The sequence below is a fragment of the Boleophthalmus pectinirostris genome, unplaced genomic scaffold (genome assembly GCF_026225935.1).
Source record: "Boleophthalmus pectinirostris isolate CB_2022bp ecotype Guang Dong unplaced genomic scaffold, ASM2622593v1 HiC_scaffold_5, whole genome shotgun sequence".
In the NCBI taxonomy this organism is placed as follows: domain Eukaryota; kingdom Metazoa; phylum Chordata; class Actinopteri; order Gobiiformes; family Gobiidae; genus Boleophthalmus; species Boleophthalmus pectinirostris.
Genome location: NW_026571404.1, coordinates 18836433 through 18850251, shown reverse-complemented (window position 1 = coordinate 18850251; position 13819 = coordinate 18836433). Strand labels below are relative to the sequence as shown.

The following is a 13819-nucleotide window of genomic DNA, read 5'->3' as shown; positions in this document are numbered from 1 at the left end:
CAGCATGAGCTCTGAAGAATTTAAACATCTTGTGCCAAAGACTGTACCTCGCTCTACTAGCTTCCATCTGTTACCCATCATGCACCGTTCCTACACATGAATGAGCAGCTCTCTCAGGTATGTTTAGCCATGTTAGCACAGTTAAAATAAACACAGTATTTTCAACAGTCAAAATGTACCTAAAGGATCAGTTGAGAATAATACTTTTTTGTTTGGTCCACCCATAGCTAAAAGGATAAAAGCATCCCTAAATGATGCATGTGTAATCAAGCTGACTCATCAAATACTGGGGCAAGCATCAGCATTAGTTTGACAAGCGTTTGGCAAAATATAAATACTAGGGTTTACTCCCATTGCGCAGATTATGTAAGAGATGGTAAAGTGTTTTGTTTGTAGCTTTTTAGTGTTTTTAGCTTTGTTGGTGAATAGCTGAATAATTGGTGCAAGGTGATAATGCTTCAAAATGTACTACTATTAGACAACTATTATAAATCATATGCACATTGGCAAATATCTGTCTTCTAATAGGTCGCAGTCTCGTCTTTGATTCATTTGGTACGCCTCTCTGTTTAATGGCTTGAAACCTGATGAACGTAGTCACTTTTATGTATGCTGGCAACCGTACCAATAGTACTTGATTCAAAAGCATTAGGTTAATTATTTTTAAAAAGTTTAATATTTAGAAATTTAAGCTATGTTCCAAAACTGCCATAAAAATACGTACTTTCAAAGCCAAACATTTAGGTAATTAACGCTTCACAGACACTGTTGTGGAGGTCTATTATCAGCCCTCATACAGTATATTGAAATTATGGATACTTTACCCCAACAGGCTTTATGATTTTTGTTATACAGGGTCCTTTTGAAAATTATTTTTGAGTCTTTATAGTCCATATATCTGCCAACAATTATTAAAACAGTCTATTAGTCATGATTATTCTGTTTATTTATTGCTGGTCTATAACTCACTCCAATTTATATCCAAGATCGGTAATGGCAAGAGAGCAATTACAAGTATTTACAATTTCCCTGTCCCAGCATTAAACAAAGTGAAACTTAAGTAATCGCACAAAAACAGCAGTGTGTACAAAAAATCCAAAAGTCTGCCTTGTTGCTTGGCTAGTGCACCCGGTCACCTCTGTCTCTGCTCAGGACCACTGCAGTGAATCAGCAGATCTGAGCTGGGCTCCTATCACACTGTGAAGGATCATCTTTGGCACGGAGAGCCAAAGCGACAGCCAGCCTCACTTTCAACACGACAATGTACAAAGACTCAGCCACTGTCCTTTCAATTGACATCTCCTGCTGCAGTGTCAATCTCCACTCTTATGCCCAGTGTACAGATTGTCCCCCTGCCACACCTGCTCCCCATGACTTTTCATTTCCTGCTAAAAGATATGAGGATCTTACTGCTATCTCTCATCCAATCTTACACCTATTAAAGCTCAATTTAAAATCAAATCAGCATGGCCAGCACCTCCTCAGCCCTTTCTTTGCGTGCTGTATTCACTCTCTCTCCTTCTCATCTCTGTAGACGAGCAGATGCCGCCCCTGAAACAGATTCCTTATTAATGACTGCTGGCTGTTACCGCCAAATGAGCCCGCACTGATCAATGCAGAATTACTCTGCGGTGCAAAACTCATTTGTTTGGGATGGGGCAGATGTTGGAATGAGGGGTTTTCTCTCAAAAAGGGAAACCCATGTCGTCCAAAGGAGTTACCTCAGGGATTACAGTATCTCAGGGGACCAGTGCAGTTGTTTGTTGTGATAATGTGATATGTGTAAATAGGAGGGTTGAGCTTACCTTCTGGAGCAGCAGAGGTACACAACAGTCTCTGGCCATGCCATGAGGGGGCACCCTTCCAAACCTGAAAAAGAGAAGGCAAAGGCTTTAACAAAGGCAGTTTAAAGAACAAAGCTCAAGTTTTGTCATTCTGAGCACACATCTTTAACATCATAATTAAAATAAAAACAGGACATTATATAACAATATAACAGTTGCATTATATTATACAACTAATATGTTCTAATTATTTAAAATAAATCACCATAGTAAAACAAAATTTTCTGACTTACAAATGTAAATGGACACTGCATCAAATAGTGGTAGACACTTAACATCATAGTATATTATAATTTAGTTTTTTACATACACAGTATAATATAAGTATCTGCCATAAGGGGACGTTCATCCAAATGTAAAATAGAAACCACAATACAGGGTGGAAGGACAATGTACACAACTCATCCATCATCCCAATTCAAAATGCCTAAATTCCCAAATAACTAGAGCTGTAAATCTCCACAAACCATTGCCCTAATCCATTCGAAGCATATTAAGTTACAAAATGGCTTCCTCCGTTAAACATGTTTCCACACATTGCCACACCCAGAGTTCAGATTAGGAGATTTCTGTTTTCAGCTTCCTACCCATGGAAATAATGAACTAACTCATAAAAGCACAGACGGTTGCTCTCTTCCTATTTTTACTCTTGTTCAAAAACAAATGAACTTAGAGGGAGACACAACGGTGAGGGAACAGCCAAAACAGCTTGCAAAACCAATATTGTGGTTTAGTATAAAATCTTCACTTGTGTTAGAGGAGAGAGGGAGAAAGAGAGGGAGAAAGAGAGAGAGAGGAAGGATGAGAGGAGGAGGAGGGAGAGAGGAGCAGAGCAGGGCTGGGGAAACCCTTTTCTATTCTGCAGAAGTAGGCGGGTCCATATGCGGTTCACATGCTTTAAATTACAGAGCACGTCACGACTTTTTCTATCAAGTCTCCTATCAAAGACTTGCACGAGCTGTCAGAAAGCCACATAAAGGAAACACAAATCAATAAAACAGGAAGGGTGAAGAAATAGCAATTTGATTAATGGTTTGTTAAGACTGAACAATCTATAATGTGAAAAACAGTGAACGCTGTTATTTCTCCCCATCTGCATTTATACAACTAATCGCCTACAAAGATAGATCAACTGTTGTTTCCTGAATGTAGCTCCTGGTCAGTCCAATATCCAATGCACTCTAGATTACATGTGAAGCAGTGGATTCTATGGCAACCAAAAGCCATGGGGTTTAAAAGTCAATGTACATATTGTGGCTGTTAGCTTTGTCTGTAGCCTAGACAAAAGATTCAGAAGGACATTGGCCATAAAATGCAAATGAAAAATCTAATCTGTGCTCATTTATAGAGCATTGATTATTTGCTAAGGCAATCCCAGGAAAGCAATGCAGGACTTGGGCATTATAGTCAAACGCAATATGCTTCATGCAAATGTGCATGAGTGTGTGTGTGTGTGTATGTGTATGTGTGTGAGACAGTGCATGATATTTAATACAGGGCATCTCTCAGTTCAGCCCTTAACCTAATATGACTGCACCACAGTGAGCATAGCAGGCCTCCCCATCGCTCTACTACTCTCATTCACTGAAGTGCAATTGTAATATTAGATTTCCAATACTCACAAACATTGACCTGTGCTCAATCAAACCACAACCGCAGTGAGGCAAAGCACAATGTTGGCTAAGTTAAATTGTGAAACCACTTTTTCAAAATGGCAGGTAAGTGTCTGTGTATATGAATCTCTGTTGCAGGGACTAGACGCCTGCGGAATCTGAAGCACTGACCTAAACTGTGGTTTAATCGGTTTGGCCACGACAACGGACAGTCGCGGCAGGCGTGAAATAAAGACAAAGATGTGCCCCTCCAACCATACCCACAGCAAGGACACACAGAACTTTACCTTATATGAAGGATTGGTTTGTTGAGATGGCAAGTATTGGATAACATGCGCAGTTTGTGGCACGATAAAGCAAGTATGATTCTTCTACCGCATTTTCTCCTACTCAGGTTTATCCAAACTAAAAAAGTAAGCACACAATGTGCCTCACAAAGTCCCTTAACCTCCTGTGAAGTAAGGTAAGAGAGGTAGCTAGATGCATGTAACCTTCATTTGTGGCCCATGATACAGTACAGAACAGAAAGGGGATTGGGAATTGGTCAAATGAGGTTGAGGGTAAAGCTGCCAGCAAGGAGACTTTTTGAGAACAACCAAAGTTGATTTCTTGTCTAAAAGAAAATAAAGTTTGTTTGGTGTGAGCAAAAATGAGGCAGGGGACTGGGATGTAGCCAGAAGACTGTCTGTACTAACTCCTGAAGGAACACCAGGGAAAGCCTAACAAGCTATTGTATAGCTGGAGTACATTTAACAACAGCAGCAGTTGTTTAGAGCAACATCACCGGGCTAACATTTCTAAAGAGCTAACTAAAACTAAAACTAAATTGAACTGAACAAACTAGATCCTGTGCTAATTATGCTACACTTGTACATTTCAAAGAATAAAGAAGTTTTTCACATACTACGGGTGAAATGTAATCTTGTAGTTGTGGGATGCGAGTTTTTAAAAAAAAAAACTGCGCACAACCCTGACATGCAGATGCAAGTACTATAAAATATTCTTTTTGCAAAATTCTCATTGCTCTTTTAAAATCTCTGCTCTGGGAATTCACTCCCATTTTGCGGTGAGGCCAGAGGCACAAATTGACAAACAAACGCCAATCAACCGTTCCTAATTAAAAGACACAGTCGTCAATCCCAGAGTCTCACTGCCAATCACAGAACAACAACTCCAGAGGGATGACAAATAAAACACTTACATTCCTTAAGCATTGACAATAATCCTGAACATTATGGTAAATGTGTCAATGAATGAACATAACGCGATGTTAAAATGTAATTAGCGCTGCTGTGCTAACTGGCGTGCTGTCAAACATGGATCCACTGTGCTGACTGTGTATTTTTCCCTAAGAGGAGTGTTCAGAGGCAAAGGAGGACCAGCTGTAGGAGAAGTGGGCCCCATAATGCAACACTGATTATCCACACTCTATGGCAACTCAGTGTGCAGCCAGATGGAGACCTTGCAGGTGTTCAATATTCTGTCACAGCTCCAATTCAAAATAGTATTTGTGCAATTTCATGTCAAGACTGAACGTTTTCGCAACTCTACGAAACAAATAAGAACAAAATAACTAATTATATAACCAAAATTATTGTCCACATTTCTGGTATGACAGTTCATCTTGTCTTTTGGCTTTTCTAATTGGACAAGAGTGTGTGAATCCTTCGCCTCCAAGCCTTCAGTGATTTACATGTTGAATTAGCAGTGGGTATCCATAGTTACCGCCTTCTACATTTGCCCATCTTTGTACTAGCCAGAAATTAACTTGATCCCTTATGGCTAGATAAAGTACCAACGCTCTTTTAATCCATCTAATTAATATTGTGTTGTACAAGTAAACAATGCAAACAAAACAAACATCTCTCAATGTTCCACAGAATGGCATTACACTTTTTATCTCCATGGAGACAAGCAGGTGTCGCCAAGAGGCCAAGTTACAAGTCAGAACTGCGGAGAGGTGACCAAGAATGTAGGTTAACCCAGGTATGTTTGAGAAATAAAAACATAATTGAATAACTGCAAATAGATACAGTATGTTTAATGGAACATTCGAGTCAAAACAGCATCTCTGTTAAGACAAACAGATACCAGGAAGTTACAAACTCCAGCTCAAATTGCATTACAAACTGTACATTTAGTAGCAAATGTGTGCGCGTCAGACTGAGAAAGGGGTTTCCTATGGACTGTATAAGGGAATAACTGCAAGGTCTGCAGTACAAAGCCCTCATTCATTAAGTTGACAAGAGTGGGGAGGGCAAAATAATTCATAACAGTGCCAAACCCTCTGTGTACTCCTCGCGCCTCCATCTGCTCTGGTGACGTAGCATGTTCCTGTGATTCTACTTTTGCAGGTGGCTCATTGCTTGTGTGAGATCCCCCCCCCCATATGTGCATGTGTTGCGCTTCAGTCAGTTCACTAGCGTGTTTGTCGGTGGCAGTTGCAGGAGTGGCCATGCCCCCACCTCCTCTTCCTCGCCACTGAAACACTGCCTGAAATATTTAACAGCGTATAGCAGCTACCAGTCAATAGCACAGCAACCTTGGAATCAATGTCATATAGTGAAGAGGTAGAAAGGCTAAACTTGGCAAGACTGACACACAAGCACGGTTGGAGGAGGCGTTCAGTGTGATGATTAATTGCAGGGAGTTATGGGAGCATTGGACAAAAATGAAATCTGGCGTAAAAATAGTAGCACAAATCACGAGTAGCTCTTGCCAACCATGCGCTGCTACTGTACCCACCCACTTAAACGTGACTGTGCCATGTGCTAGTAAAGAAAAAAATATTTTTTTAAATCACACTGATGTAGCAGGGGAGGAGGGGTGTACTCGTTGCTGATCACTGCAGTAAAGGAATCCCTCGTCTCGAAAGCGGGGTTGCCCATCGCCATCCCCCCTCTCCCTCCCTCCTCCCCTTCTCCTCCGTTCTCGCACGCGCTCTGAATCCTGATCGGGCCAGTCTGATCTTCGCTCAATCCTCATCTGCACTGCGCTTTAACCCACACCGCATTTCATCACAGCCGGCCATGTGCTTGCGTGCACTTGATTTCAATTAGAGAGCGAATTTGTGTCTAGTTACTGCACAGCATGCTGGTGATAAGACACTGTGAAACAGAGAGGAAAAAGGGGTTTCATATTACAGTAGTAGCAGCTCTATGTCTTCCCCTGCTTCTAAACTTCCTGACGTAACACAGTGATGTTCATATGAATGTCAATCAATGAAATATGTGCTTAGGTTTTCAACTAAAATGAATAGCTTATGGAAAGAATATGATCCATCGACAAGCTGCAGTCCAATGTCAATACAGCTTCCCATTTCAGTGTCATATTCCACTGATGTTACACACTTGAAATTTGCAAGATTTATTAGCTCCTCCAAGTGTTAGAAAAACCACTACTCTGAATGTGAATGGAAACTCCAGCTCAACATGCAAATCGACAGAAACACCAGAATAAAAGTGGTTTGGTTTTGCGACTAAATGTGAGGGTGTACCATCTGTAACACCAAATCCCTCCATTGTGTATAGAAAGAATTATTAGTTCCCTTTAGCATCACCAAAACTAAGCCTAAATGACACAGCAGTTTATATTTCTTGTAATTTTTCCTCTCACCAAATATCCTTTTATCTGCAGAGGTAGTATGGGAACAGAGCAGAGTGGGAGTCTGGATATGTTACATATTGTGAGATAACATCTTTAACATAATACCTGTTTCATAGTGGCCTTCTCAAAGGGACACAAAACCATCTCATTTTTATACACAACGACGGCATCTGTCTGGCCATAATGAACATGGTAATGTGATGTTCAGGGACCTGAGGAGCTGGTCATACATGAAATAGCTAAGCGCATCTTAACAGCATCTCTGCTCTATTGCACACATGCATTTAAATACCCTCCATCACTGTGACCCAAATATATGTTTTAGAGCTGGCACCCATTATACCAGGACAGGACACACATCTAAGATCTAGTGTAATTGTCACGCGTTGGGTCAAGGAGAGGAAGTAGTAATCCATTACCCGGCCCTGACAGACAAAGCCCAGGGACAAGAGTCAAGGTGGGGTCACGGGGAGTTCAGTGCAAGGAAAGTACCATCTCCCAACGGGACAAATAAATCAGGATCCAGGTCAGTCCCATCCTAGAGCTCAAAAAGAGAGTGAAGACAGAAAACCCGTAGCTGTAGACAACAGAGTTATTTATGAGCCCATTGAGAACATATGTGATGATTTAATTATGCTGTTCATGCACATTAAAGACCTGCTTATGGCTTGAATCTGGGAAAAGGTTCCCCACTGTGTCTGATATCTGTGCCCAAGGTTACTCTTTTAGATGTCCAGATTTCATCATTTCCTTTACAGGTGCAAGGTCTTGTGATGCAAGAGCTGAGATTTTCATGTTACAACACACAGCATACACAATGGTTGTAACTGTATTAACACAAAGACTTCAGTATACCAAAACTGAAATAAACACACGACATTTATATTAGCTTGAGCACATTCAGTGATGACTGAGACCTCTAACAATCTATTGAGTATTGATTAATTGAATGGTTCATTTAAAACATAAAATGTAAATGACTGATTTGCATCTGTCTGAAGTCCTTAGATGTTGTAGGGCGCTGTGGAGCAGCAGATTTTAGCTGATGTGTCCACTTTTGGATGCATAGCTCCTGGCTGTGTGTCCTCTGCTCTGAGGGCACTCTCCTGCATTCAGCTCCTCACCTCTCTCCCACTGTTACTGGGTGAACAAAGCCACAATGCTCCTGAACCACTTATGAGGCAGTGCATGCCCACACTCCACATTACCTGCTGAAGACCTACACTTAAGATGAAGTGGGCACTCACAAATTGCTGCAAAAGAGGTTTGAGCACGGAGTGACAGTAATCACAACACTCCACCTCAGCACCTGCTTATGTAATGCAAAAAAATGCCATCTATTCTATTTTCTTCAGCTGTGTTTCTCACTGGTCAATGCTATTAACAAAGAGTTGATCTGTAGCCTCTTTCTTCATCACCAAAGCATATCTCTGCCTCAAACCAAGACACAAACTGTGACAAAGCACATAGCCTCTCCCTATCTGATCTCCACTGCATTGCAGAGTTGACAGCAAAAGCAACCTTTGCCTGATTAGAAGCCTGCTCTTGCGATCTATAAATAATTCCAGCCTAATCTGCCAATCCATTTCGATAAATTGCCTTTCAGCACTGGACATCCTTTGATTAATTAATGGCAGATCACGGCAGCTTTAAGCCTGGATAAGATCTTTGGTGTGAATGAATGTTTTCAGAGATGTTTTAATGAAAGCATTCCTTCAGTGGGCAGCCGGACCCCACACACCCCACAGTCTCCACACCCCCCACACTGCCCCCACCCTTCAACAACACAAGAGTGCTGCATTATTAACGAGCAGTGCAGGCTTTCACTATGAGCTCAGAGTACAGCACTCAGTCACCGCCTCAGCCCTCCAAGAAACCTGCCCCATTCACACAATGGTGGGTCAGTTGGCTAAAAGCTAAAGATAAGAGAAACAACTGCATTTGTGTAAAATGATGCAGAGGCATGCATACTTAATAGACGGATACAGTATAGTGGCAGTGCACTCAGGGGTGTGCGGGTCACATAATGACCCCCTTTAATTGCTTATATACCAGATGGCACGAGCTGCTTGTGTCAGTGGAGGTCACGCAACACTCAGCCCCTCAGCGCACACACACAATTCCCTTAACCAACACACCTAGTTACCTAGTTTTTATTTTTTATTTCATTTAAACTTAAATCAGTTTCAGCATTCTTGTAGTCAAAAAAAAAACAAGATCAACAATTTTTTGCACACGGTCCTGACTGTACTAAGCCCCTGCTCTTCCTGCAGAGAGGAAAGATGCAACCTATGTATCAAAGACCAATCAATGCTGCTGAATAAGCACAGATCAATTACTACTATCCCTTTTTCTTTCTTCCCACCATCACAGCCAATGAGCTCGTAACTATCAACATGCTCTACAAGATGCAGGAGATAAGTCTTCTTCAGGGGAATCCACATTGTACAATCTTCACTGATTAAACACAGATTAAAACTGCTGTTGCATGACACAGACACGCAGCACCACATGTACAGCATGTTTTACAAACATATATATACATATGTACATATGTAAGCATAGATGCAACTGTGTAGTCCAAACAAGAGCCACATAGACTGGCATAGTATATCAAAGGACATAGAGTACAACCTCCTATGAGAGCTTTAAAATACAGTTATAAGACATCTTCTGAATTGAATGTCATGCTCAAGGGCTCTTCACCTTCACATCAGCTCTGCTTTGATAAACTGACCCAGAAGTTAATGGATCAGCCAGGAACCATAAATTCTACTTCTTCAAGTGCCTTTCATATCAGCTTTCTTAAAGTTTTACACTGAAATCTGAGCTTAGATAACTGGATTTTTCACCAACATGGGTACACACTGTTCAACTTTTCATTCATTCAGAATTTCTCAAAATTCTTTTTCTCTCTATGCCAAAAGAGTACAAAAGAAGATTTCTAAAGGCACAGAAAGTCTGCCAGTCTCATTCAGGTGAGTGTGCAGCTAATGAAATACTTCTAAGAAAAAATGCTTGAAAACTCAAAATCTCAACAGTGCAAATGTCAAACTTGGGTGAACTGTCAGAAATCCTTTTGGATAATATTAACCTGACAAAACATTTGAACACACAGTGCTCATTATGACTTAAAAAATAAGTTTGCTGGAGAGACTTTAAGTACAGTCTTTTGAGGCAGCTGAAATAGAGTTCAGGTCACAGCCATAAAAAAAACAAAAAAAAAAACATAAAGATTTCTAAACAACACAGCCTCTATGATCAAAGTAAAGTTGATTACAAGTTTGGCGAAGGAGCTTATTGCAGACATCTCACATTAACAAATTTTGATGTGCAATATACTGTTAGGGAAAATTTCTCAAAAGATATAGATCATATAGAAATTCTTTATGCAAACCTTATCCTTAAAGAAGGATAACCACAGTACCACTTCTTATAAATATAATAGAACTGAACCGAAATGAAACCTAAAATCTGTAACTAGTCATAAAAATGACAACCCTTTACAGCTAAAATGCAGTCAAACTACAAAACAAACAAAAAAAACAGAAAGTTCCCCACTCATACATAAGATAAACACAATTAATAATAATTAAAGATATCATGTACTGCATCACAAGTCTATCTGGGAGTCCCTGCTTAGACTGCTGCTCCAGTGACCCGGCCACAGATAAGCAGCAGAAGATGGATGGATGCATGACAAGTCGATATACTTATTATCTTGACAGGCCCATCTTATCTCACCGTTGACGCACCAACAGTGAAATAAGATTAATATTTGTCTAAGATCTGCGAAAACACCTCAAGCTACATATGTATGGAGAATTATGTAACCATAAATGGTTAAATAATAATAATGTATCAGTTTTATATAGTACTTTTCTGGACACTCAAAGACACTTTACAGTGCATTATTCATTCACTGCACATTCTGTGGTAGTAAACTATTATTGTAGCCACAGCTGCCCTGGAGCACACTAACGTGAGCGAGGCTGCCAATCTGTGCCAACGGCTTCTCCAACCACCACCAACACTCACGCACACACCACTTTCATAAATGCCTGCACAGAGACAGCCTGCATCTTGGAGCATCTGAGGTGACAGTCAGGGCAATAAACTTCCAATGGGAACTTCAGTCTTGTTATTTCTGGAGCGGGGCTTGGGAACTCTCCTTCCGAAGTCTTAGCCTGATCTCTCACAGGGAAAGCATCTTTTATCTGCCAAGTCTTAAGAACAACAAAAAAGTCAATAAAGGCTCCAAAACTGTCTACCGCGTATAATCCTCAAAAGCTAAGCCCATCTGCTGCTCGATCCTTGAAAAGAGGAAATGTGGGAGAGTTAAATCCACTGAGTAGTGCTTCTGGTTGGTGATGTCAGCTTGTTTCACTGTGGCTTCATGAGGACATATGGTGTGTGGAGATGCCAAAGGCAGAAGAGTGCTAATGAACGCCGCTCACACAGACTGGACCAGGCGGAGCAAAGAACTGAGGACAGGTGGAGCTCGGTGATTCACAATCATGTTTATTGTATTTGTTCTACTTATGTGTTATTTACATATCAATGTATTTTACTCACAGCCATTAGTTTCACTATGCAGTTCCCAAAGTTTTGCCATTTTAAACTAAGAATTAAACCTAAAGATTTGAGAAAAAAGCTTTCTCTTTATTTCAATGATTCACAACAATGTTTACTATCTCTGCTGTACTTGTGTGGACTTGTTTATGCATCTGTTACAATGTATTATACTCACAGCTGTTATGCAGTCCCCAAAGTCTTGCCAATTTGCACTGAGAAATAAACATCTTTCTGTTAAACCTAAAGGGGAAGAGAGAAAAGCTATCGTTTTATCTCCAATGGTTCACTACAGACCCCATTATGTGCTCAATGACAGCTGCTCGGCTAAACTAGGAGTCTATACACTAAAATGTCACCTTCACATAGAAAATGCAACTCAGCAGTGTGTATCGTGCAACATGTCACACATGCGTTGAATACAAAACACAGCATTTTCATTTCAAAGTACAAAGCAATCTCTCAACAACTTTATACTGACTGCTAATAGCTGTTGAAGAAGTGAGATAATTATCCAAGTTCACACTAGTATCATTAAGGTAGTATTTCTGGCTGGCTTGCAAGCTATGGATTACATGAAAAAGGTATTAGCATCACTTGCTAGAATGAGATTAATCCACGGCAACCCACACAGCAGCTCTTCCTGAACAATGACTATTGTGTACTGTTTCTATAGTTTAACACATAACACTGAAACCCATAGTGACCCATCTTCATAAGTGAAAAGGTATACTGTCTAGGCACTCCCAAAACCCCATGTGTTCTCATTTCTGCAGATATTTTTTTTTTTATTCATATACATTTAACTATAGTTGACTAATAAAATATTTTGTAGACAAAAATGGCATTGACCAATTTATCAAGAACTTACAGACTACAGCCCCACATGCCAGTATTGTATCCGATTCAAAGTTCCTCACAAACGAAAAGATAACAAAACCTAAGTAAATGTTATTCTATTTGAATTATAGCTGCACTTAAAACTGCTATAGACTTCTGGAACCCATTTTACTACAGAATTTTCCAAAGCCCACATTTTTGTCCAGCATTTAGTTTCTCTTGGGTCCTATTTGTCCGATGTTAATAACAACAACTTTACTGCAGGCTATTCACAACCAGCATCAAATATTCACAAGTCCAGTGGCTGTGGGGCTGTGTGTGGTGCAGGAGAAATGCAGTAGTCTGTTGATCTGACCACCGGGGAACATGGAGGGCGAGCAGTCAAATTAGCTGCCAGTTTTAGCCTTTGGAGATGTGAGGGGTCCTGGGCTGGGCTTGCACTCTGCTGTCAGCGTGTGATGTGGCTCTTTCCCATGAGTTCTTTGGGGCGCCATGAAATGAAAGAATACTCAGATTTCAAAGAAGACAGATTGATTAAGAACTAGATTTTATTGGTCAAATTAGAACAATAGCATTTAATTTTCTGTAAATACATAGCCTGTATTTAATAGTGAAATACAATATGATAAATATGATAATTTATTTCACATTTATGTTATGCTTGAGACATAAATGTTGAAATTATGTCTGTTGTCGACTAAAGAAATTCTTGGTTGACTAAAGACATGTCCTGCTGATCAATTAATTGAATAAAAATGGGACGAGGCAAAAGTTTTCAAAACTATTATGTATCTCTATGCATCTGACCCAACCAGTACCTCACAGGCACAGCAGTTCATGCAAAGACAACTATTTATGCAGGAAATTGTATTAGGAAGCAATGCATTTATATAAAGACAAATTAAACTTGTGAATTATGAGTTCTATCTGAATCTTTACATATATTATAAATACAAAAAAAAACAACTAATCTTCAGATAAATCACTCACTTGTGTGCGCGCATTCATGTGTATGTATGTATATGTAAGTAACTTGTATATATTTATTTTTTGTATGTTATTAATGTAATCATTATTAATTTATCCTGTATTATTATTTTCTGGTCAATATTATTATTATTGTATCTCTATTTTTTTGTTTTGTTTTGTTTGTTTTTTCCAGTTTTTCTCAGCATCTGTTAAGGGTGGGGGTGTGTGGGGAGGATGAAGGGGGGCTTTGGGAATGGGGAGGAGGGGGTTAAATGTGGCATTTGTATATTTATACATTCTGTAGCATTACTGTGTGACTGTAAGACCACAAAATGTTGGGAAAAAAAACCCAAAACAAAATAAAATATATATGAC

The 13819-nt window shown here is 39.9% G+C and overlaps 1 protein-coding gene across 3 annotated transcripts in view; it reads right to left on the bottom strand.

Moving 5' to 3' along the window:
• The window catches only part of mcu (mitochondrial calcium uniporter), a 64389-nt gene that overhangs the window by 8658 nt on the left and 41912 nt on the right, over positions 1–13819 (bottom strand). For all 3 annotated transcript variants that reach the window (XM_020921226.2, XM_055162618.1, XM_055162619.1), the window contains one exon: positions 1806–1869. In XM_020921226.2, the coding sequence (XP_020776885.2) occupies positions 1806–1869 (64 nt within the window). The remainder of the gene's footprint in view (positions 1–1805; positions 1870–13819) is intronic.